Source organism: Squalius cephalus (assembly GCF_949319135.1).
Source record: "Squalius cephalus genome assembly, chromosome: 9".
Classification (NCBI taxonomy): Eukaryota; Metazoa; Chordata; class Actinopteri; order Cypriniformes; family Leuciscidae; genus Squalius; species Squalius cephalus.
In genome coordinates, this window is record NC_137130.1 from 28,004,061 (window position 1) to 28,030,730 (window position 26,670).

At 42.1% G+C, this 26,670-nt stretch overlaps 1 protein-coding gene across 1 annotated transcript; it reads left to right on the forward strand.

Annotated features, from left to right (window-relative positions):
* Window positions 1–582: 582 nt before the first annotated feature.
* On the forward strand, window positions 583–26,626 carry LOC307164512 (uncharacterized protein). Its single transcript, XM_079881438.1, has 6 exons — window positions 583–975; window positions 1,355–1,663; window positions 1,819–1,942; window positions 25,477–25,519; window positions 25,623–25,667; window positions 25,904–26,626. The coding sequence occupies exons 1-6, from the start codon at window positions 906–908 to the stop codon at window positions 25,928–25,930; spliced, it is 618 nt and encodes a 205-aa protein (XP_079737564.1). The 5' UTR covers window positions 583–905; the 3' UTR covers window positions 25,931–26,626.
* The last annotated feature ends 44 nt before the right edge of the window (window positions 26,627–26,670 follow it).

Genomic DNA, 26,670 nt, shown 5'->3' on the forward strand with positions numbered 1-26,670 from the left:
AAACCAAACAAAAAGATGTAGTGATTCAACTTATGTCACATCAGTAACATGCTCACAATTAAGTTGAAAAGTTTTGATTAAACAGACTAAACAGAGCTTAGTAACATAAAATATTCACATAATAAAGGTTTTTCATTTGCTTCTACAATTATAATATATGGCTCTCTGGCAACTATTCAGACAAGTGGCCATTGCATAAACTTCGTCTCAACTTTTCTGTTAAGCCTGTTTAAGTCAAGACTAGTCCGATAAACTAGTCAGTCAGATTAAGATTCAAATTAGACCAACCTACGGTTGTATGTAACTGACTTAAAAAAGGTATTGATCAGTCTTGATTAGGCTGTAAATTTGAATGACAAGGGTAAAGACATGTTAGATGTCTATTGAGAAATCTGCAGAGCTTTTTGCAGTAAATAGAAGAGCAATAGTTAGTTTCAAGAGTAATATAGAGCAGAGCCAGAGAAAAATATAACATAGTAAAGAAGATTTTTTTTTTAGTGTTTAAGTAGACACAAAGTCGAACATGAACAAGCATGAGCTGTTTAATAAGACAAGTAAACACGGTAGACAGTGACAGGATGTGACGGTTCTGCTGTGGAAAATGAGCTCTGTGGTTTCACTGGTCACTGCAGACAAGAGCACAAAACTAATCCGATTATATTGTTACCATCCATTATATAAGTACTGTATATGTGAGCATTGCAATTAGGTGACCTGTGTTTGGATTTATATGTTTAATAACATATTCTAATTCTAAAACTATTCTTAATAATTAAGTATGTCAGTCATTGCCCTTTATCCTCACTTAGTTCAGTCTCTACAGTACGTCTACAAGCCTTCAAGATACTGAGCGGACAGTGAGATAGTTTATACTCCTTCACAGCCTTTAAACTGAGTGTCCTGTTATGGCAAATTTTCAAACCAGGATTCTTCATCTGGATCTCTGTGTCATCATTATTCTCCTGACTTACACAGGTACTGATTTAAGATCAAGATTTCTTTCCTCTTCTTATGTCTCAAAGCCGATACATAGGATGTATAGCCTTTCCATGATGGTATAAAGCCCAACATAGTTTGATGACTAAATAATATTATTATTTAACATTTTACAATTTAGTAGAGTTGTTGAAAAAAGTTGTATCCTAATGTGTGTTTTTTAATCAGGTTTTTAAGATTAAGCACCTTATGAAAGTGTTGTTTGTCTCATGAGTTTTTGCCCTTTTAAAAAAAAAGATTTTCTACTGCATGATGACAGTGAAATTCTTTTCATAATTTTACCATCCAGGGATGCGTTTTTCAAATGCATTGTAAGCCTTAGTAGTTGTTTAATTTTCTTTAATTGTCTTTTCATTAGATAATTCCAAATCAAATCAAGAGCTAAGCATTCGGCAGCACATCAACAAAACAGTGTTTGTGGGGGAAACAGTGACACTTTACTGCAACAAAACCTCATTTGATGAAGATTTCTTATGGAGAATGAACAGCTCTGTTATTTTTAATTATGACTCGTTCAATAACAGAACTATGAGAAACTTCAGCTCAAACAGGATTCACATCAACCCAGCCGTTTCAAAAGGATTAAAAATACATCAAATACAAGCGTCTGATGCAGGAAACTACACCTGTCTTCCAGCAGCAATAAGATGGACATTAACAATAACAGGTTACTCCATGCTTTCATTTATTTGATTTGCTTTCTAAAAACAAAAACAAATAAAGGGCATTTATTATAGAAGAAATATAAGTATATGTGTTTAACTAGTGACTATCTAAGTGCTGCTTTACCGATATCATGTGTGTTTGACTCTTGTGTGTCAGAAAACAGACCAGCGTCACTCAAACAAATGCCGCTCTACATCATCATCATCATCATCATCATCATCTCATGTTCTGGAGTTATTATAGTCTTTCTGATAATCAGCATCAGCGTCTGCATTCACAGGTGAGAGACACTGAGTTTTAATCAACATTTCTTACTTTCAGCAACAGTGACATGCAGTTCCAGCTTCTCAACAGCTTTACCCATGAACTGCTTCCTTCTTTAATTTTTCTGACTTTTTACGATTTGCTTTCAAAGTATTTGTAGGCAGTGTCTATTTAAAATGAGTAGAAATAGCCAGCTTTGTTGCTAAAGTTATTTTCATGAACTCCGCCAACAACTGGTTTTAAATTTTACCTTCAGCACAAATAGCTCTTCACTTGTATTTATATTTTGTTCGAATATAGCATCTATCAGTATTTGCACTTCTTATTAATAAGATCTCAGTGCAAACACTCAGTGTTAATAGTATCTACCATTTTTATACTTTGTAAATGTATAAATACCGCATAACATAAATATGTGTTGACAGTGTGTGAACACAATCACCCTAAAATTATAGAAATCCACACACTCCTTTTTTAAAAAAATCTCCATTAAACCAAAGCAGTCTCATTAGACATGCCGTTTGATTCTCTGAGCAGTGTGACATCATACTGATCAGGCCCCGCCCACGGCCGCTGACTGACAGTCCTGCATTACCATAGTTTCCATAGTTGTACACTATCCGCCATTTTCTCTGCGCTCGAACAGCTGTAGTGACAATGTCTTATAGCCAATCCCGGTGTTCTGTTGTTAGATGTACAAGTGAACATAAGAGTCTTCATTTTCTCCCATCATCCAAGCCACTGAGGACGCAGTGGATTAGTTTTATTTTTGAAGGGATTGTGATCCAACTCACATTCAACATTTTTCTATGTAATAAAGTGCACACTCTCCCTTTCATTACTGTAATGAAAGGGAGAGCGTGCACTTTATTACAGTTCATAGGAGTAGTTTTACGGTTATAAAGTTTACCAAGCAATTTTACCAGTGAGCACCCCCCGAAAAGGCATACAGTCTATTTGTTTTCTGTTAGTTGTAATGAGTGTTTTTGTGTTATTCGCTGTGTATGAAGATGATAATGCAAGGGTGAGAGAGAAGTTTATGGATAAGTATTTAATGCGCACTTCTTGTACTGTGATGTATTCAGCTCTTACGGTGATTTTCTGGAGTGAAAAGTGATTGGAGTGGAGTGATCGTCTTTTGTGTGATGTACAATAAACGTGATAAAACTGATTAGTAAAGTTTTGACCATCATAAAGGGGCCTACTCGGCTACAACAGGCTTGTAGTGGAAAAGCAAGGTGAAAACATTCAAGTTATATAACCGTAATTAAACTAAACTAGGAGATTGGGGCTCAACCTAACGCTTTTTGACTTTCTCAGTTTGTGTAAATCTACTTAGGGTTCAGAGTATTTATTTTTTCCTACATTTATTTCACACGTCTAGTACAATTATGTGGTTATTAATTAATAAAGTGTATACTTTTTTCTTGATATACCCCGAAAGAATGGAAGTGAAATGTGACAATATGCCCCATAGTTTGGGTACATTGTAACATGTGTGGGGCACATTGTAACATGACCATATGACAGCTTAACATGCTAAATGATCAAATCAAAAAAATATACAAGACAAACTAAAATATTTTCTCAATAAAAATAATTATTAACTTTTTCATATAAAATTATGTCACTTTTTAATAATTAAAAATAAAATAATTTTTGAGTTTGACAAGGAACACACCAGAAAACATAGTTCAAAACATAATAATAATTAATAATTCCTGAATATTGACTCTCAGTCTTTATTCACCTTTTTCTCATGTTTTCTCAATAAAATTCATAAAAGTATAGAATATAATAGCATAGTTCTTATAGAGGCACATTGTAATACAGTGTTACAACATGCCTTACCTGCACAACTGGGATTTAAACCCTGCTAGTGTCTTCTGCTAGTTAGCGAAGCATTAAAGAACCATATCAACTGTTAAATAACATATTGGAGATTAAAATAATATCAGATTTGTCTAATTTAAAATAATCACCAAAAATAGAGATGAAAAATTAACAGAAGTAAGAAATGTACTTTTGCTATAGTCAAATAAATGTTCAGTGATATCTTCCAAAGATTTTTTAATTTTTGCTTTCTCTATATAGTGTTGATATGGCAATGTAAGCCCGTCTAAATTGGCCCAATGGTGTGAACGCGGTAGAACGTGAAGGGTGAAGGCTAAAGCAGTTCAACAATGCCACACACGCTTGCTATTGTTAAAACGTACCCATGTAGCCCCCCACAGTCGCCCATATAACAACTTAGTTAAATCCCAAACAATAAACAGAGGTTATGGCTAGTACATAAAGATAATGCCGCTTCAACGCTTGCTATTAAAAGTATTTTTATCAAGCCCCCTATTTGCAACTCCACAACAACTTATGCTGGGTACACACCAAAAGATAATCGGGCTGATTTTGGGCCGATTTCCCCCCTTCCGACAATCCTAGCTATGTCCCGATTATCTTGATGGTTCAACAGATTATTTTATCAGATTTTCCCTTGGTGTGAGGTGTGTTAAGAGTGTCCGAACCTGCTCGGAAGAACGTCGGAGCCGCCCCGATCGCGAATCGTAAATATTCAACATGTTTAATATTTACGATCAGAAATCCTGATGTGTGGGGGGAACCCCGAGGACAAACGCGCGCACGTTCTGGAGATTATCACGTGAAACGAAACAATATCCAATCAGAAAGTGAGATGATGGAAGACGGTCATTCTCACACACACACACGCACACGCACACATGTAGGAAGCTGAGTGTTATAAGGGTTCAGTGAGGGATTAAATAGGCTAACTTTTTCTAAAGAGACAATAAATACAATAAAGAATAAATAAAGACAATAAAGAATGATATATATTTCTGTATAAAAGGTTATATATAATGGTGGGTACAATGTTTTTTTTATTTTTTTTTTATGTGAATTTTCTGTGAAAATCATTCATCAAACACTATCATCATAATTTCTTCCTGCATATCATCCAACATGCTTATTCTGAAGTCTCGCGAGATTTTGCGAGATTTCCTGTGTTCACAGTCGAGAATCTGGTTGAAAATCTGTTTGTGTGTGGTGTGCTGTCTTTGTCGCATCATGGCACACCACACACTATAGGAGCAAAATGCTTAAATCTATGATTTTTTGTCCTCATGTTTGTGGTCTATCACATTTTGAAAATCTTATAAGATGTGAAAAATATTTTGGTGTGTACCCAGCATTAGTTAAAGGGACACTAAGTGGGATTTTCTCCCATCTAGTGGTGAAATTGTATTTTGCAATCAAATGAATAGTGCTCTCTAGCGCCTCGCATTTTCAAATGTGTGTTGCATCTACGGTAGCCATTATGTACCAAAAAGCTATGACAGGATGTCCTCTAATAGCACTTCATCGAGTTTTCCTTCGGGTGAACTGGTTTGTTATTTCAAACAAACTACAACTTGACACAACGAACAAACGAATGTTACAGTTTTGAACAAACAAAACTTACAACCTTGTTTATAGGGCCTTCTCTACTTTACTCAATAGTAGAGATACTACTTTGATACTATACCTTGAAATGTGCTGGGTTTTTTTTATTTAATTTTTGATGTGCACAAATAAATGACAGGTAGGCTACCATAAGATTTTCTTCTTCCTGTTCCTTTTTTTTTTCTTCGTTCATGCATGTTACGAATGCATGAATGAATGAATGAATGAAACATTTATGTATGACTTGAGCAATAAATAAATAAATAAATAAATGTATCAATTTTCAATACCACAGGGAAGAACTTATAGGCCTACTGTCATATAGATTTTTTTTTTTTTTTTTTTTTTTTTTTTTGTCCATCCATTTAAAATCTAGGAAATCATTACTTTCTTCTGAAGAGATCACTTTACATAATGCCATATTCAATTAAGGCTTTTTATTCATATATCATTCACCTAAATGTTTGCTCACTCAGTGTATGGGATAATTATTGGGATAATAATTGGGATAATGTGATAATTATTGGGATAATTTTGTTATAATTGCACAAGATAGCTTGTTTTTACTATATTTTATGTAGCCTAATAATTTCACAGTAAATCTCCAAATTAATGTAGAAACATCATAAAGACAGTATATTTCAAATACAGTAATTGTTTAATGGCATATTTTTATGAATGAAGTGTTATTTGATTCTGATGTCACTGCTGCACTGTCACATGTGGATCCCACACGCGTCCCATTTTCTCACAACTCTTAACGTTCATTTAAGACTTTATTTAACTAATTTAAGACTGCTCTCATGAGGATACTCAAAGCGAAAGCGCGAAAGAGAAGTCGAGTCTGGCGCGCATCGTGTCAGCATCACAGGACAGCGCATTCTCTTTTGTATTTTCTCTCTTGCATGGTTAGAAGCATTTGCATGAAGAAGAACGTGATTATAATGTAACGCTAGCCAAAGGATGACAGAAAAAAAATGCTGCTTTAATTGCGTTAAATATTTTTAACGTGTTAAAGTGAAAAACATTAATCGCACGCATTGCGTTGACAGCAGCACGGACATAACCGATGTGTTTATGTGAATACGCGGCAAGACGGACGTTGTGACAATGTTTTCGTGTGTATTTGACTGTAAGCGCATCAATGAAAAATAGGCAGCTTTATGTGGACGCACTGGGAATAAGGCACGGGAATAAAATCACACGCAAGCGCAACCTCCGCAATTCAACGCCGAAAACTTATGATTTGCATTTTTATTATAAATTTGTGCGCATTATTTGTTGTTATTAGAGACTTCCGACGATCCGAGATTGATGGTAAAAATTTGTTTTTTTACACAGCACCCCTGCTCTCGCCAGAAGCACCCCCAGGGTGCCGCGTCACCCCGCTGGGAAACGCTGGTCTATATAGGCTAATAAAAAAATAAAAATAAAAAGCCTGTAATTAAGACCTTAACATTGACTTACCTGTCGAGAAGAAAGCAGGCAACTTCAGCGTCTCTTTTGAAAGCTTTCTCCTGCATTAGCTATCCCGACATTATAATAACCCTTGTTTTTGTAATCTCCGATCACGTTCTCTTACGAGAGGTTCTCTCGTACTTGCGTAATATCTTACGCTAGGGGAAAACCTCTTTTCCTCGAGATATTGAAGCCAAAAATTATCCTAAATTTTGCAATAATGTAAAACGCATTGCAGCAGCATGCAGACATGGGCGAGACAGCTTGCGCGCCCATTGGCTGCTCTGCGGCAACTGCATCAGCCTATCGAGAGAGGCCCCTCATGACGTCAGAACCAATGAGGGTGCTTCGCGCCCACTACGTCATGTCCCGCCGAAAGCGGGTGGGGCTGGGCTATAAATACGGCCCCGAGAGGCTGGTTTGGTCAGTTTTTCATCTCTTCAGCGAAGCCCACGCATCGCTGGATCCTAGAGAGGAAGCCGCGCCGTCTGATTCAAGCACTCAGCGGGATTAGTGCTACATCTGAAGCTGCTGGTCGACAACTCGCCGCCTTCAGTCGCCGTTCCTGCTAACGCTTTCCGGCGTTATATATCCTTTTTCTCTGCTACTGTGTTTTGTGTATGTGTGTGTGCTCGCCGCCGCGACACACACTCTCATTTCACTAAAAGAGCCGGGTGTCTTTTTCAAGACGCCCAATTCCCCCCCCATCCCGCAAAGCTCGCCGGTGCGCCCGCTTGCTTTGCCTGCTTAGGGGATGATACCCGCTCTCCCTCTGTTCGAGCCGCGCAAACCGCGCCATTCACAGGGGATGTCAGAAGCGGACGGTCACGGGGCTAGCTTTCTCTCTCCCTCTGTTTGAGCCGCGCAAACTGCGCCGTTCACAAGGGACGTTGGAAGCGGACGGTCGGGGTTAGTTTTTCTTTACGTTACAAGAAAGCTACCCTGCCCCTGCGCCCCATTCACGCGTCACTCACCGGCGAAAGGAGAAAAGAGTGTTTTAGTCCCGCTGAGGCCGAACTGACATCAATTTCTCACACATTTCTCAGTTCCCTGATCAGGCGACTGGAAATATCAATATTGCAGCAAACGAGCCTGTTATATACACGCACGCCTGCAAGCAAACGCCGAAGAAAACATGTTGACGCATCTGAAAGCCTTTGTGTTCCCCCCCTGTGGCTCAGTGGTGGAATCTTAGGTTTTTCGCACGAGAGACCAGTGTTCGAATCCCGGTCTAACGGCAGATAAATTATGCCGCCAATGCTTCGCTCTGTCAGTTCCCTGCAAGGCGACTGCAGATGTGCATTTTGCAGCCAACGAGCGCGTTCTACAGCCCGCTCGCCTGCACCCAAACACCGTTTCTATGGTTCCCGTGCGTCACTGGCAAAACGAGAAAAGACTGTTTTAGTCCCGCTGCGGCCGGGCCGACCTCCATTTTCTCACACATTTCTCATTCCCCTCTGAAGTTCAGGCGACTGGAAATGTCAATATTGCAGTGAGCGAGCTTGTTGTAATACACGCACGTCTGCAAACAAACGCCAGCATGTTGACGCTCTCTGATAATATTCGCGATAACTAAATGCCTACGTGTCTTCCCCTGTGGCCCAGTGGCAGATTCTCAGGCTTTTGCGCGAGAGACCCGTGTTCGATCCCGGGTCTACCGGCAAATAGAATTATGCCGTCAATGCCGTCAGTTCCCTGAAAAGGCGACTGCAGATGTGTATTTTGCAGCCAACGAGCGCGTTCTACAACTCGCTCGCCTGCACCCAAACACCGTTTCTATGGTTTCCATGCGTCAGGCGACTGGAAATGTCAATATTGCAGTGAACGAGCCTGTACTAATACACGCACGACTGCAAACAAACGCCAGCATGTTGACGCTCTCTGTTTCTATGGCAACTTCTCGCTCGTTCAGTTCCATTAAATGCGACTGTTCCAGTGTATTCTGCAGTAAACAAGTCGGCGACACAGCCCGCTTGCCTGCACACAAACGCCGCTTTTACGGCTACCCAGATAAATCCCATGAGAGTGTATTTTCTGGTGTCCCGGCCACGGCCGATGGCGTTATGAGTGTAGACAAAATGCCCACTGCCCAGTGCTCATTCCTACACACAAACACAGCCCGTCACACAGGGCTCGCACACATGAAATCGACCCAGATCGATTGCGCATTAAACGTGGTAAATGTGCCCACTGCCCAGTGCCCACAAACACTACGTTCTGCATGTCTCAAGGTTTCTGTAAAAACGAAACCAACGTGCATTCGCTCTGCTCAGGCGGACAATGCTCTCAGTGTTGTAAATGTGCCCGCTATCCCGCGCCCACATTCATACATGGACATGACAGGTCCTACGGGACTCGCCCAGCCCTCCCCCTATCGGTTGACCACCGCAGAGGAGTCGAGCGCGGGCAATCTGCCCGCTGTTATCAGCGCGCCCCCTGCCTCAAATGCCATAAGCGCGACGCTTATGTTGCAGCACACCGAAGCCCCTCTGTCGCTGAGCGACCAGAGCGCGCTCCGCATTCAACCCCTCACCCATACTAGATCTAAGGCAACTGAACAGAGTGCTTGCGAAGTGACAGTTCAGAATGCTCACAACCAGAAAAATCCTTGCGCAGATTCGCTGAGGAGATTGGTTTGTGTCAATAGATCTGAAAGGCGCGTATTTTCAAATACAGATAGCGTCACGCCACAGGCGATATTTGAGATTCGCCTTCGAGGGCCAGGCATATCAGTACACAGTCCTACCGTTCGGCTTGTCCCTAGCACCCCGTACATTTACGATGTGCATGGACGCAGCGCTCGCACCCCTCAGACTACAGGGCATGCGAGTATTGAACTACTTGGACGATTGGCTGATTCTAGCTCAATCTCACTCGAAGCTCATAGAGCACAGGACCATTTTACTCGACCACCTCGAGAATCTGGGTCTCAGAGTCAATTGGGTGAAGAGTTCTCTGTCCCCCAGACAGATAATATTTTTTTCTGGGCACAGAACTGGACTCGCTGTCTATGATAGCGTGACTGTCACCACAGCGCGTACTGGACATTCAGCGCGCAGCGAGCTCTTCCGCTGCGGCGCATCGGTCCCGCTCAGGAAATTTCAGAGGATGCTAGGTCAGAATAAAATCAAATGTAACAATTTATTATGTCAGGTAAATGTATCATGCCAATTTCAAAGTCAGTTAAAAGATAATCAATACAATAACATCAAATGCTCAGAGATTAAAAAGAGTAAAAGATGTACCTGACTCAAGAAATACACGATGCTGAGTGTCTGTGTCAGACCCTTAGCATAATGGGCCGATCTCATTACAAATCGCCCTGAGCCTCTTGTTGCATTTCTTTATATACCCAGACCAAGACAGAAACTTCTTTCACATGGAAACATTTGCTAACAATGGGAATTTGCATTCAGAGTTTACACCTTTTGCGGGCCGGATGCCATTTGTCTGGAGGACCCCCCCCCTCCTCTGTGTGCACTCTCTTAAAACTCTCAAACTCTTAAAAACGTATTACCTTTTGTTTTACTTCTTTGGCGATGAGACCCTTGTACCAGTCGCACTGAGACATTTCAAATGATACCAAACCCAGCGTCCATTGACTTCAATGGGGCTGCTTTGAACAGTTTTTTTTTCAGTGCTTCGAAACTAGACGGTCATTGGATAAATGCTGCGATTATGTTCCGCCCACGGACGCTCAGTGTCTCTGGGGGTGAATGGAGGAGTGGGCTGGCCTGGACACCGGGCTTCTGCGTGATGATTGGAGGGTCTGTCGAAAGGCTGCATCTCTATTTGATTGACAGCGATTTCATACAATAAAAAGTCGCTGATTCTGAAGCTATTCGAGCTCAGTCCCATTGCGGACTTTGCAAGTATAGTCAAAAGACAAACTGCTGCAACCTATTTCTTGGTATTTGCTTGTCGAAATTGCTTGCCAATTTTCATAATACATTTCACACAATTATACATTTATACCTTTATTATATTATTACTTATTATAATTTTTATATTATTAGTAGTAATAATTAAAAAATAATTATTAAAATCATAAAAAATATATATTATTATTAGTAGTATTATTATACTTTATTATATTATTATTTATACCTTTATTATATTATTACATTTATCCAATTATACCTAACTCTGCTAGCCATTGAGAGGACACTGGTCAAGTCACTGGAAAAGACGCCTGGTTGGTACAACCTGGTCACAGAGCATTTTCTTGAAAAGGAACGTAGGGCAGAATTTACGTATAAATAAATGGACAAATTTTTATGATGTAGGCCGAAAATGAGCTTCCCCTCTTTGAAATACCAGAGATGTAGAGATGTACATTAGTGCTGCGTTCCAGTCCACTTTTGGACACACACTTGCAAACTTCCCTAAGCACTTCCCCTCGGGGGAATCCCCGCCGCCATTTTGAAGTGCGTTCCACTTCGTGAAGTGGACGAGGGGAGTTTATATGGACAGACCCTTGTTCCCTCGATTTTGACAGAGGGAGCGAGTCTACTTCATATGTACACTTCAGGCACCTATATGTCCCACAATGCAGTACGATTGTGACATCACCACAAATCTCATCTAATCACCACCACAACAAACAACGCTATGATATATTAATTATATATTTTTTTTATTTAAAACAACCCAAATACACCTATACATTTGAATGCTGCATTAAACAAATTCTTAAAGGGAAAACAATTTAAATAATAAATTGTAATAAATCCTTTCAAGGGAACTCGCGCTGCGTCAAGCGCTGCGGGAACGCCCTGCGTGATTGCGTCGTGAAGCACATGTGTAATCAGCCCAATGGAAAGATGAGACGTCATAGGCGGGTGACATCATCGACCAGGAAACTATAAAGCACCCCTGGAAACAGACTGCGACAGCTTCTGTGCCTTCAGCAAGCAATCTGTGTATTCTGTCCTTGTCATATTTATTGTTGTCTGTCAAAGTTGCAATATATATATATATTATGGCAAAAGAGAGCAAGCAAGCGTTATGTTGTTCCCTGCCCACGTTATTTCACGGGGCAAATGAAAAATTTCATTTTTTCACAGTCGAGGGGGCTGACTATGAGCATTGCGAGAAGCTGTCCGTGAGGACGCTTCGCTCCCGCCGGCCGTTCTTCGAGGAGGACGGTTCGGTGCGCGCCCCCCGAGGCGTCGACGTGCATCTTGGGGATCGCAAATGGTTCTAACAGTTAGGGTTTGAGACGGACCCAGCCCTATCTCTGCCTTCACCTGTTAGATCCAGTGCTTTATCTCGGGGAGAAGCACGCTCTGCGGTTTCTCCTCCCCGGGATGAGGCACTCATGCTTCCAGTTCCAGATTTCCAGTTCCGAGGAATTGGTATCGTTAGTGTTTTTTGTTTAAAAAATAAAAGAAATAAAAGAAATATCTAAATAAGGCAGATGTTTATGAGTTTTCAATAAATAAATAAATAAATAAGTCAGCTCATAACTCTGTTGAATAAAGATGAGTTTATAAAAGGAGGTTTTATCTAGTGCTGTTGTTAAACTAAATATTACTGGCCAGCCGAACATGAGAGTGAAAATATAAGGAAAACTCTATGTTTCAGACCTCCTCGTCGGGGAGTGCCGTTTTTTTCCCCTATCTCCACACTGAGGTGTCGAGATTGTGGAATAAACCGGTTTCTATTATGTGTTTAATCCCTAAACTTCTACTATAGTAATGTTATGGGTATTATGTATCATGGTATGACAGTGCCTCGGGTTAAAGAGACGCTTGCGAGCTATCTCTCTCCCGGGTCGGCATCATAACAACCCTGACGTTAACCACCAGCATCATAAATAATAGATAAATATTATTAGGCAGCACTGGTGGGTAAAGTATATAAGGACATGGATGAATGTGAGGATGTCAGCACTGACGCTATTCGAGAATAGCGTCGCTCAACAGATAAACTATACCGGGGAGGGACGGTTTCGAGAAATCGTTTCTACTCTGCGTCCTCTGGGGGGCGACTCTCTGAGGAGGGTCGCAGTGTTGCCAGTTCAGTTGTTTTCCTGCTGGTGGCCACGGAGTGATATATATATGCGTATGTATATGGTTTGTCACAATAGACTTGGAGCGTGTACTTCCATGTATCTATCCATCCTCATCACAGGAAGTTCCTGAGGTTTGCTTTCGGGGGCGAAGCATACCAGTATCGGGTTTTCCCTTCAGCCTAGGTTTATCACCCTGCACCTTTACAAAATGCGTGGATGCAGCTCTGGCTCCTCTGAGACTCCAGGGCATTCGCATATTAAATTATCTCGACGATTGGTTGATTTTAGCTCAGTCCGAGCAGATGGCATATATATATGCGTATGTATATGTATATGTATATGTATATGTGTATATGATTTTCTGATATAAATAAAATAAAGATAAAATATGTCTGTTCTTCTGGACGCTCCGCTTTCAAAAAAAAACAAAAAAAACAAAGAAATAAACTCTTCAGCGGTGTTCCAGAGGTTTCTTCCTCACCGATCTAATGTTCCTGAGACTGCTGGGCGGGAGCAGTCTCAGTCTACTAAAGCTCCTCGCAGCATAGAGTGCGGCAAAACAGAGATTCGCCATTTGGGCTCATCCACAATCAGGGGGACCTGTGTGGCGGTCGCAGTCTAGCCAGTTAGAGATATGCAAGATTTGAGGACTGTTTTATCTCTAAAATAGCTTGGAAGAAGAAGCCCTGACGCCGAGGCTGCAGGCTTCTGAGGGTGGTCCCCTCTGGGGTAGGGACGGTTTTGAGAAATCGTTTCTCCTCGGCGCCCTCTGGGGTGTGACTCTCTGAGGAGGGTCGCAACACTGCCAGTTTGGTTTTCCTGCCGGTTCGCCGTTTCAGGACACCGAGGTGTCAGCGTCCCCAAACGATCTTCCGAGGAGGGTCGTAGAGCAGTCAGTTCGGTTTCCCTGCCGGTTTGCCGTTTCAGGGCCCCGAGGTGCCTGCTTTTTCCATCGATCCTCCGAGGAGGGTCGTAGGAACAAAGCTAGTTAGAGGTAGGCAAGATCTGAGGACTGTCGTTATCTCTAATAAAACTTAGACAAGAAGTCCTGACGCTGACGCTATCAGGCTTCTGAAGGTTCTTCCGGGGTAGGGGCGGTTTTGAGAAATCGTTTCTCCTCGGCACCCTGTGGGGTGCGACTCTCTGAGGAGGGTCGCAGCGCTACCAGTTCGGTTGTTCCCTGCCGGTTCTCCGTTCAGGGCACCGAGGTGTCAGCGTCCCCATGCGATCCTCAGAGGAGGGGCGTAGAACGGTCAGTTCGGTTGTTCCTTGCCGGTTCACCGCTTCAGGGCACCAAAGTGACTGTTCAACCAAATCCAGAGGCCAGTCTCGAGAGACTGGTTCCCCTAGTAGAATTTCTGGCAGCGTGGAAACTACTGCCATATATTTCTCAGTGGGTCCTGCACACTATAGAAAAGGGCGCCAAGATTTCTAGGGGTTCTCCCCACAGTGGTGGAGCCCGAGCAGGCTCTGATTATGGAGCAGGAAGTACTGACACTTCTGTAAAAGGAGCTATAGAAGGGGTTCCTCCTCCCAGCAGACAGTCAGGGTTTTGCAGCCGTTACTTCATTGTTCCGAAAGAGGATGAGGGGTTGCATCCTATTCTAGACCTGTGTCAATTAAACAACAGGTTTTAGAATCTCAAGTTCAAAGTATACTTACGCTAATATGTCACAGATTCAGTCCGAGGACTGGTTTGTCACAATAGACTTGGAGCGTGTACTTCCATGTATCTATCCATCCTCATCACAGGAAGTTCCTGAGGTTTGCTTTCGGGGGCGAAGCATACCAGTATCGGGTTTTCCCTTCAGCCTAGGTTTATCACCCTGCACCTTTACAAAATGCGTGGATGCAGCTCTGGCTCCTCTGAGACTCCAGGGCATTCGCATATTAAATTATCTCGACGATTGGTTGATTTTAGCTCAGTCCGAGCAGATGGCAGTGCGGCATCGAGATGTCGTTCTGTCTCACAGAGGTTGGGGTTGCGGCTCAACGCCAAGAAGAGTGTGCTCCTCCCAGCTCAGAGGACCACTTTTCTGGGTGTTTTATGGGATTCGACAATAATACAAGCACATCTGTCGCCTGCACGTATTTCTGCGATTCTCACAGCCGTAAAGGGCTGCGTCCAACGTAATCACTTTTGGTCTTCTGTACATGAGACCTTTGCAGTGGTGGCTCAGGACCAAGGGGTTTTCTCCGAGGGGAAATCCATTTCACACGATCAAGGTCACGCGGCGGTGCCTTCGTGCCTTGGTCATGTGGAAGAAACCTTGGTTCCTCGCCCAGGGCCCAGTGCTGGGGGCTTCTTGTCGACGCGTAATGCTTTCGACGGATGCCTCCCTCACAGGGTGGCGGGCGGTCATGAGTGGCCGCTTGGCAATGGGTCTTTGGCAGGACCATCAACGTTCTTGGTACATAAATCGGCTGGAAATGATAGTGGTATTTCGAGCTCTCAAATACTTCTTGCCAGACCTGAGAGGCCACCATGTGCTTGTCCTCCGGACAACACACTGATGGTCTCGTATATCAGAGCAGATATCCTGTTGAGGCAGGGGCTGAGGCCCGGGGAATGGAGACTTCACCCTGAGGTGGTGGAGCTCCTTTGGGAGAACTTCGGTCAAGACTCAAGTCTACCTTTCGCATCGTTTTATACAACGCACTGCCCTATGTGGTTCTCCTTGACGCATCCAGCTCTGCTTGAACTAGATGCAACGTATTAGGTGTGGTTGAGGCTACACCTGTATGCATTTCTCGATATCTTTGCTCCTGGGAGTTACTCTCATCCGGAGTTCTGGATACTGTGGGCTTGGCCTCTGAGGGGGCCCAGCTCATAGGTTCAGGTCTCTCGACTGAGGTCGTGGAGACCATACTCCAGTCTAGAGCTTCCTCCACGAGAAGACTGAATATGCATTGGAATGGAAACTGTTCTCTGCCTGGTGCGGAGAACTCCTTCTGAATCTTGCTATCTGCCCTATGGTACAGTACTTGATTTCTGCAATGAATGTTTCTTTGCTGGGTTATCTCTGAGGAGAGATCCTTATTTCGTCTTCTCTGTGGTACGTGAGGCTGAGGCCTGCACATACTTGGATTTGCACCTGGTATGGTGATAGTCTTTCTTCACCCCTTGCTGGGTTGTATTCCTAGGTCCCTACTAAATTTGCGGGTCATTTGTGCTGCAGGCCTTCTGTCCTGCACCTTAATACCCCAGATCAGGAAAAACTTAATCTGTTATGCCCCTTTCCGGGCTTTGGATGCTTATGTCCACAAAGCTGCCCTATGGTATATATATATATATATATATATATATATATATATATATATATATATATATGAGCAATTATTTGTCTGCTTCGGGTTACCTAAGTTAGGTTGCCCTGCATCTAAACAGATAGTGAGCAAGTGAGTAGTTGAGGCTATCTCACTTGCTTATTAAGTGGCCGGACAGCCTTCACCTTTGGCTGTCCCGGCCCATTCTACCAGGAGTATGGCTGCCTCTAAGGCTTTATTATCAGGAGTTTCACTCTATGACATCTGTAATGCGGCAGGCTAGTCCTCACCGCATACATTTGTTAGATTTTATGACTTGGACCTAGGCTCCACTCCAGGGTCTAGGGTGCTTGTTTCCTAGTGTGCGCATGGTCTTCATACAGAACAGGCATTTGTCATATGGCATCGTGGGTATAGGGTTCCCGCAGCGCTTGACGCAGCACGAGTTCCCTTGAAAGGGAACGTCTCAGGTTACGTATGTAACCATGGTTCCCTGAGAGGGAACGAGACGCTGCGTCGCCTTGCCATACTCCCTGCATGCCTGTGATTGACTTGCTTCGGCTTTTCAGAAGCTGTTGCGGTCTGTTTCCAGGGGTGCTTTATAGTTTCCTGGTCGATGATGTCACCCGCCTATACATACGTAACCTGAGACGTTTCCAAGTGATCAAGGGCTTAGGACGTTCCAGTTCAGCCCATTGCAGTTACCGCCAGTAGTGGGCACTCGTGCATGTAAGCAATGACGTACATCCGAGTGAACGAGAAGGAGTGTATTTAGCGAGTGAAGGGCATGACAATTTTGGACTGGAATGCAGCCTTGGATGATGCCTAGGTGAGACTTGCGTCTCGAATGGTGATGCTAATTTCACAAGAGAGAGTTCAAATGTTAATTTCCAGAAAGGTCCTTTGTCTTCGCAGGGAGTGGTCGCTCAACCAGACTGCCCAGCATTTTCTAATTTCTCAAGTCTTACAGCAACTAGTAAATGCACCAAGTTTCGTCATGCTTGCATGTGTGGAAGTATTTAAAACAAGGGTGTTACAACTAACCCCACATTAGGTTGTGTCCCGCTGTCCCTACCTGTTCTATCTCCATGCAGCATATGTTCCCTTTCGAGGGAATTCAAACTGTGTCGATATGACACTTTGGGGAACGCCCTTAGCGTAACACATCTGAAGTATGAATGAAACTAATCCAATCCTGATTGGTGCTGCGTCATGACATAACATGTGACGGCATACACGGAAGCTACAAAGGGACGCCAGCAATCAACAGAGTTAGCTTTTTGCTCTTCAGCAAACGCTCTGTGTCAAACTGTCTGTCCTATTTTATGTTGTTTGTCCCATAAGACCTTCAAATAAAGGTCTGCATTGCAATATAGAATCTATCTCGCGTTTGCTGAGGCAACGCATAGATTACGAGTCTACTCTGCAATAAAGATTCTGTGGCTGGGATCTCGCGTGGCAGCGCGTAGATTAAAGGTCTGCATTGCAATACGGAATCTATAGTTGCTCGGATCTCACGTTTGCCGAGGCAGCACGTAGATTATGGGTGTAATGTATTTGTAATTGTAGTGATTCGTCAATTTAGCTCAAAGGAATTATTAATTAATTTATAGGGAATTCGAAAGAATCACTTATTACAACCGAGCAAATGACTCGTTCGCGGTTCATTTGAACTGGCTGTAACTATCAGCTCTGCAACGGATATAAATATCCAAACTATAGTGAAACACTATAGTTAGCAAGGTAACTTAGATCAGCAGTTTAAGACATTAAATTCGTAAGCACATAACACAAGTAACACTTCTCTTTAAAATACAAACAAGACTTTATTGATTATTCTAACACATAAAACTAATATCTAACACAAACACACGCACACACATTCATACGAGTTGCAGAAAGAAAGAGAGGGTGAGGAAAGAATGAGTTTTAAGAGTGAGATGATGAAATCCCAAGTTTCTATTTGCACTTATAAGACCTGACCTGAACGAACCATTAATTTAATTTAACCCTTCGTTTCTTAGGTGGGTTATTAAATCTATATCAAATACACCAGTTCAGTTTAAGAGTCTGGAGGCTACTTGCATGTCTTTGCTTTTGGGATTCCCTTTGTCGGCGTAAAAGGGGTTTCCCGAGTTCGTTGGCTGGTCTCCTTGTGCCTGGGTCTGACCTTTCTTCTAGAGAGATGAAAACCAAATATATTGTGAACGACTCGAATCTCGCATTTGCCGAGGCAATGGGTAGATTACGGGTCTGCAATAAAAGGGACACACGCGATCTGTGAAATAATACTGTTTGGGTGCGAGGCATTCACAGTCAGCTCCTGAGGGTGCTGGCAGTGTTCATTGAGAAATATCTCGACGCATACACCTGTGCGCTGTCGGGTGTTTCAGCCTTGCACCTGTTGACTTTCTTCGAGGGATGAAAGCCAAATATATTGTAACGGCTCGAATCTTGCATTTTCCGAGGCAGATCGAGATCATATAAATAAATATTAAAACAGTATTGTCTGGTGATTATGGCTGCATTTAATTCTAAGAAATTAAATTGATGGAATATTATCTGACTTTAAGAAGCTTGATATTTAATTCAGCCAACCATTCAGACCGTGTTTCACTTATACAGTGTTTATGGCTGCATTTAATTCTGATGAATTAAAAATGATGAGCAGCGAACACACACTGCTCTGTCTGACCCACAGGCTTGCGGCCAAGCAGTGTTCCGTCCGCTCATTGAAAATCATTTTTTCCCTGCCGGTCCTCCGCTTCAGGTTATCGAAAACGAGACGAAAATAGCAGGGCTGTCCCCCCTGTGGAGGGACGAGCGAGAATCGCTCCTCCGCGGAGCCCTCAGGAGCCCTCCGCGTCCGCACATCAAGAATCGTTTTGACCAAACCCTGCCGGAGATCCGATTCAGGGGATCTCGAATAATACCCGAAATCAGTCTCAAGAGGCTGGTTCCCTTAGTAGAATATTTCAAAGCATGGCAAGACCTGCCAAATATTTCTCCTTGGGTCCTGCGGACAATAGAGAAGGGTTACAGGCTGCAGTTTGATTCCGCCTACCGAAATTCAGCAGGGTGGTGTGGACTGCAGTCGACTCAGTGCAGGGTATTGGAACAAGAAGTAAACTCCCTGCTGGTAAAGGAGGCCATAAAGCGTGTTCCTCCGCCGGACAGGGAGTCCGGGTTCTACAGCCGCTACTTCATAGTTCCCAAGAAGGATGGGGGGGTTGCACCAATTTTAGATCTAAGGCACTTGAATCTGTCTCTGAGGAGATTCAGGTTCAAGATGCTCGCTATTCCCATCATCGTGAGTCAGATCAAATCTGAGGATTGGTTTGTCACGATAGATCTAAGGGACGTATACTTCCACATATCCATCCTTCCATCTCACAGCAAGTTCCTGAGGTTTGCTTTCGGGGGCGAAGCATTTCAATATTGGGTTCTTCCGTTTGGCCTAGCTCTCTCCCCTCGCACGTTTACTAAATGCATGGATGCAGCTCTAGCTCCGCTGAGGCTTCAGGGTATCAGGGTGCTAAATTATATCGACGACTGGCTTATTATGGCCCAGTCACATGAGCTTGCAGTTTGGCATCGAGATATCGTCCTTGCCCACATCCAGAGCCTGGGGTTGAGAATCAGCATGAAAGAAAAAAAAAAGCGTGTTGGCACCAGCCCAGAGAACCAAGTTTCTGGGAGTGCTGTGGGACTCTGTCACAATGCAGGCACAATTGTTTCCTGCACGGAACGAGTCCATCCTGGCCACGGTGACCAGGATAAACCTAGGCCAAGCCATCACTGTAAAACATTTTCAGAGAGTGTTAGGGCTCATGGCAGCAGCGTCCAACGTTATTCCATTCGGCCTACTGCACATGAGGGCCCAGCAGTGGTGGTTGAAAACCATGGGGCTTTCCCCGAGGGGGAAGCCGTTACGCATGATCAGGGTGACGTGCAGATGCCTTCGTTCCCTATCTGTGTGGAAAAAAAAAAAGTTATTTCACAAGGTTTCTGTCACAAGGCCCCGTGCTGGGAGCGTCATGTCGCCAGAAAGCCTCCTCCCAGACCTCAGGGGTCACCACGCAGACAATGGCAACTCTGAGGAGGGATCTGCTTCTACAGACCAGGGGCTCAATATTCACCCTCGACCAGACCTGTGGAAACTTTGGGCCTGGACCCCTGAGGGGGTTCAGTACCTAGAGGCTGGCCTGTCGGCAGGAGTGGTTGAGACCATTCCACAAGGAGATTGTACGGCCTAAAGTGGAATGTGTTTCCACTTGGTGTAGAGAGTGAGGTGGACCCAGTTAACTGCCCGGTGGCTTTAGTGCTGGAGTTCCTCCAAGATCGCTTCTCAGCTAGTCTTACCCCGTCCACACTCAAGGTGTACGTGGCTGCCATTGCGGCTTTCCACGCAATGAAATATTTTTTTTTCAAGATATATATTCAGAGGTCCTCTTCATGGCGGAAGTCAGACAAGTTGCTGGTGTGTTTCGGGTCGCCCAAGAAGGGGCTTCCCGCATCTAAACAGACCATCAGCAACTGGATCGTTCAGGCAATATCTATGGCTTATCAGGTGCGCAGTGTGCCATCACCTTTGGCTGTGAAGGCTCATTCAACCAGAGGCATGGCGTCCTCTAGAGCCCTCCTTTCAGGGTTCCCGATCCAAGAAGTGTGGATGCAGCAGGATGGGCCACCCCTCATACTTTTATCAGATTTTATAGCCTGGATATTCCTTCTACGCCAGGCACTCTAGTGCTCTCATCCTAAGTGTGCCTGTGTGCAGTTTCACACTGGAACAGGCAGGGCTCGTTGTGGCATAATGTGTACTCATTCCCCAAAGTGTCGTATCGACGCATTTCGAGTTCCCTCGAAAGGGAACGTCTCGGGTTATGACTGTAACCCTTGTTCCCTGAGAAGGGAACGAGACACTGCGTCCCTCCGCCATGCCTTCCCCTGCCTGGGAGCGACTGCTTCATCGCAGAAGCTAACTCTGTTGTGTGCCGGCGTCCCTTTGTAGCTTCCGTGTATGCCATCACGTTACGTCATGACGCAGCACGAATCAGCATTGGTTTCATTCATACTTCAGCTAAGGGCGTTTCCCAAAGTGTCCTTCTCAAGGAACGAGGGTTACAGTCGTAACCCGAGACGTTCTCTGGTCCGACTCTAGTTTGAACTGAACACCACTAGTACAGTTTCTGACATTTTATTGTGTGAGATTGTCCTGTTTTTGCTGATATGACAGAGAATGAGCTCTTGAAGCTCCGCCCTCTTCGTGAAAGGGGGTCGGGAGATGCATCTCATTTGCATTTAAAGGGACACATACAAAAACGGCACGTTTTTGCTCACCCACAAAAAGTGGCAATTTTAACATGCTATAAAAAATCATAATAAACTTTATTACAAACATATTAGGTAACACTTTAAAATAATGGTCAAGGAAGTAGTGCAGGGCTAATGAGTAGTACTACATTAACACTTCAGCTACTACTATTAACTAATATGGAAACAATCAGTAATCAGATGTTTTTCACTTTAAAATGATGGTCCAGATCACTAGTAGCAGGGCCGTTTGAAGGAATTTGGGGGCCCCAAGCAAAATGGACATGGAGGCCCCCCCCCCCCCCCCCCCATAAAAAAAAAAATTATTTAACATTATAAAATAATGTTTATAGATGGGTTACAAAGTATTTATTAAGTAAAAAGACTGTTTGCTAACAGTTAAATGACAATTAACTAAAGATTAAATAACTAACAATTTAACATCTACTAATGATGGTTATTATAAAGTGTTACCAAAAAGATATGTTAGCATTTCCATATTTTGATATTAGAAGGGAAGGGATGCAGCTGCTTTCACAACTACCAATGCTTAAAAACATCCCAAGCTAATGTTTGATGCACGGAATTTATTGTGTGGTTTTCCTAACCCCCATTTGTTAAATAGATTATCACGGTGGAATAGTTAGTATAGCATACTATGCCACTTTCATCAAAACCTATTACAAAGCTATAGCAATGTCATGTCATTAAATACGATAAACAGTGATTCTGGAACAGATCTGCGTCTTCCTTATCCCGTTAAAAAAACGTATGTAACCATATTCCGTACGTTCGAAAAACAAAGTTGCATTAACTGTTTGTTACAAGCAGCATTTGCCGTCAGGCAGGATTATAGCTAATATAAACATATTTTTGCTAGCCAACCTGCTGCAAAATTACACCAATTGTACAAGACAAGTAGAGCTATTTTATCCAGTGTAATTTATCACTTACCACTGTCTTGTTTTACCGTTCTCTTCTTTCTTTTCTGTCTTCCTGAAGCATAATTCTGCTTCATGATGACTGCTGAGGAGGTTTTGTATTTTGCCGGCAGCAGAGATCACGTGGTTGGCTGGCTGCTGTCAGCGACTACTGAGGGGGGCCCCCTTGAGGGGGATCCCGATAACAGTGTCATTGCACTTTACTGCATTGACTATCAAAGGGGCGCTCACACAGTTTGTCGTTGCATTTTATTCTTAACCCTCTGGGGACCACAAACGTGCCCGCGCGTTTTGCTCGGTTTTTTTTTTTAGCAATGAAAATAAACACTAAATGCTCTGTTAATTTTGATCTTTCATTTTCGTGTAATACATCAATCGATCCTGTTCAGTTTCTATTTTTTTTCTGTATACTCACAATAAAAATAAAGTGTTTTGCTTTTTGACAAATAAAGAAAAATTAACATGATGCGATTTCTGCCTTCTCTCTGTCAGTAAACTCCCATTTGAAACGCGTTCGAAAATGATCTATAACTCCGCGAAAATTCAGTCAAACAGGCAAACAGACCCACGGGCATAAAAGCTGGAGATCGCATCTTTTAAATGAAGTCATTTATATAAAAAACAAATATTATTAGCTTCTGTAAAAAGAGAGCGACTCCTGTCGAGCTCATTATGAGCTAATTCACTGTAATGTGACCACTCCCCGGAGAGCGCGTGCTATTCAAACGCAAATTCTGAGAACTATTTCAGAGCTGTGAAACGCCCACATCAGCTGTAAACAAAGCGCGTCGCGACTCCTCGCGAGTGAGACATTATAGCCTACCTTATGGAGAAAAGATTCTTCAGAACAGTGCTGATGAGGAGCAATATCTCCTGAAATGAGGAGCAGATTCCGCTGAGGAGTGAGGTAGGCTGTTTTCTTTTCTCACGTGTGGAATAACGTTATGGAATAACGTTAGTGTAGGCCTATGTAAACCGCAAAAAGATGAATCCCATTTCTATAATATGACTCGCCTTTCTGTGAGATGAATGAAGGGGACATATTTGTAAAGACTGTTTAGCCTAAATATGAATTGCGCGTCTGTGTGTGAAAGAATAAACTGCTTTGCTATAGCCTACTGAGATGAGTAAAAATCGACTGGAATATGTTGAAATAAAATGTATTTGTATAAGCAACATATTAAACTGCAAAAAAAAATACTATTTTTGTCAAAAATAAATTCATAGACTAAGATGTTAGATGTTCCAATGTTGGCTATATTCAAACTAATGAATACATATGATAAAATGTAGGCCTATAATCTTTTTTTTTTCTTTTTTTTTTACAAAGAAAGAGTACACTTGAAATATTGTTGAAATTGTAATTATTGTTGTAATTGTAACATTTTTAATAAAATAGCAAAACATATTTACAAGAGAGATGTAAGCGAAATCTTAAATGGTCAATATAAGTCTTCTTCTAAATACATCTTTTGTCCTTGCATTGTGGCTCAGTCAGTGTCACACCTGAATGAATGGCTAATTATGCAGAGTGGGTGGGACATTGTAATCTAAGGTGTAAACTGCTCCTCCCCCTCGCATATTGGCTTTCCAAGCAAAACCTGTTTTACACCATTTAAATCAATGTATTTTTTTTTTGTGAACGATAAAGCAAGACTATTTTCACATAATTTTGAAGCTAGAACACAAAGGGACAACATCCATTAGTCAAAAGTCTTGTGGACACATATTTAATATGTGTTTTGTGGTCTTAATTCAGCAACTTTCATTTTAATTTTTTCCAATAACCACGCATAAACATTATTCTCTTAAAAATACAAACATCTACATACACGTTGCTCGCATATTATGGTAGCCCTGTTTGTGCTATATAGATTGAATTTACACCTTTGCTATTAACATGTTTATAAATAACTGAAAAAAGCACAAATGTCAAGGCATGTCAGAACATCTCAAGGACCCCAAAAACAGCTTGGTCCCCAGAGGGTTAACCAGTCATTGTCTTGTGGCCCCAGGCCACCTCGGGGCCCCAAGCAATTGCTTGGTTTGCTTGCCTTTTCGCGACGGGCCTAACTAGTAGTTCCTGCATAGTGACTAGGTAACACTTGATTAATTAGTGATGCATTTTATGACCAAATTCAGAGTAAAAGTGATCAAGCATCACATTAGTTCAGGCAGGCCACGTCAGCCAAGTTCGCATCACTGATAGCCCACTGTTCATAACGTGTTCCAATCCAGCGTCGACATCTATCACAGCAGCACATATAAACTCCCATTCCTTCAGCATTTCCTCCATAGCATCGCTGCTCGCATTTAAACTCCCTCCTCCAACTCCACCCAACCAAACCTTTAATCTTTCTGTCTTTTTGTTTTTCCTACATTGCAAGCTTTTATCATGTATTTGTATTTTCACAACTCATGTAATTGAGAATTGTAATATGTATGCATTTACTGGTTCTGTTCTGTACCCCAGGGGGGTTTGACTTGCTGCCCTCCCCGCTCTGTCCAGGCATAGCTGCATGGACAGGTGTAGAAGTTTTGCCCAGAACAGAACCATACCGCCAACACTAACTGTATGCTATAATTGTAATAAATGTATATACTTGGCAATGTGGTCCTGACTGAAATGAGAGATTACGTCTCAGACACACAATAATGTTTTTTATAATTTGTCAGTTAGTTAATAGTTATTAATTAAGCTTATCTCCTTAAGTAATTATTGATTACCTAATAAGAAACTATTTCCTAAATTTGATATTTCTTACTGATTAGTTAAGCTTGTTTCTATATTCGTTAATAGTAGTAGCTTAAGTGTTAATGTAGTACTACTCATTAGTCCTGCATTACTATAGTTACTTAAAATAATAAACTTTATAACAAAAATATTAATTTCAAAAGTGTTATTTTGTAAAATAATTTGTGTATATTTAGTATTTATAAAATGCTAGCTAAATTAGCCTTAGCAAAACATTATCCATTTTTAAAATGTAAATTCCATCACATTAAATTGTTAATGGGCAAATGAAGTAAACTTGTGGGAAAAGTTTGTTTTAAGATTCATTCTGTTGTTCTCCAAATGCTACGTCATTGTAACAGGAAATTGAGGCAGAAGATCAGCTCTGGATCACATGAGGAGGATGTAAGTATTTACCACATCACAGGTTATTATTAGGCTCCTATATCTTTCCAGGTTAAGAAGTTAAACTTCTTGTTTTCTTACTATTTGTGCATGATCTGCCCAGGTGAAGATGATCTCTCACGTTGACAGACACACAATAACAGCCTGTGTAAGTCAGTTCAACTTGACCTCCTACACACCTCAATCCTGTCTGTTCACTGGTTCATCTATTTATGGCCCCCCAACTGCTGCAAAACATACATTGTAAAACACAAGTTTAAAATCCCTTATTTACATGTAGTTAATAGTGTAATTTTTAATATCAGTTAAATGGTCATTTCTGAACTGCATAGCAGAGCTGAAATGTTGTTTGTGTTTGATTGTTTTTCTCTTTGTTTTCATCAGGTCTACAATCTTCATACAGTTTCATGAACATGATCTTTCCTTCTCAAGACACCAGTTTATGCGTCTGCCACTCATCAGATGAACATCTCAATACAGGAAGATGTTTGTCAGTCATTTTCATGTGTTAGGACAGGACTGTCCCAAGAATCAGTACAGTCTCAAAGGATCTGTATGTGCATGTGTTTTTGTCCCTTAAATGCTTTTTGCTGATTTGCTTAAAAATATTAAGCATATAATTTAATGTCCTTTTCATTTTCAGAGGAACATGCATTTTAAACTTTGATGTTTGACTATACTATAATTTACCAGTATAATCAGGATGTTGCCAGGTGTAAACAGGGTTATTGATTGATGGTTTGTTGCAAATAAATTTTTTAACAAATGTGAACACAGAAATAATTTTGTTTATTAAATTTGACTTATTGCTGATGTGACTGACAGTGCAGATACAGATTTCGGGAGTTCTTACTGCAGGAGAATGGACAGGAGAATGATCAGTCAGCTAATAGTAGTGGTGGGCAGATCGAGGCTTCGTGTAACATTGAAACAGTTGAAGCAAATGTGCTGTATTGTGTTGAGGCTTCGAAACAATCCGACACCCGTCTCCACGGTGACCCCTAGTGGTCAGAACTGTGTAAATGCAACAAAAACACCTTTTACAAATCTATTGCAAATTTTTTATTGAAAGTAAAATCTTTCAAATGCAATTATATCTAATCATGTAATAAGATTATCAAGTGTCTATATGTTCTTTTATCAATTGTCAG

Bases quoted from the DNA above. Each gene is read 5' to 3' on its own strand.
- LOC307164512 (XM_079881438.1), top strand. From the start codon at position 906: ATGGCAAATTTTCAAACCAGGATTCTTCATCTGGATCTCTGTGTCATC. The intron at 1,664-1,818 runs GTTACTCCATGC...CTTGTGTGTCAG, and splicing joins ATGGACATTAACAATAACAG to AAAACAGACCAGCGTCACTC. The intron at 1,943-25,476 runs GTGAGAGACACT...TCATTGTAACAG, and splicing joins ATCAGCGTCTGCATTCACAG to GAAATTGAGGCAGAAGATCA.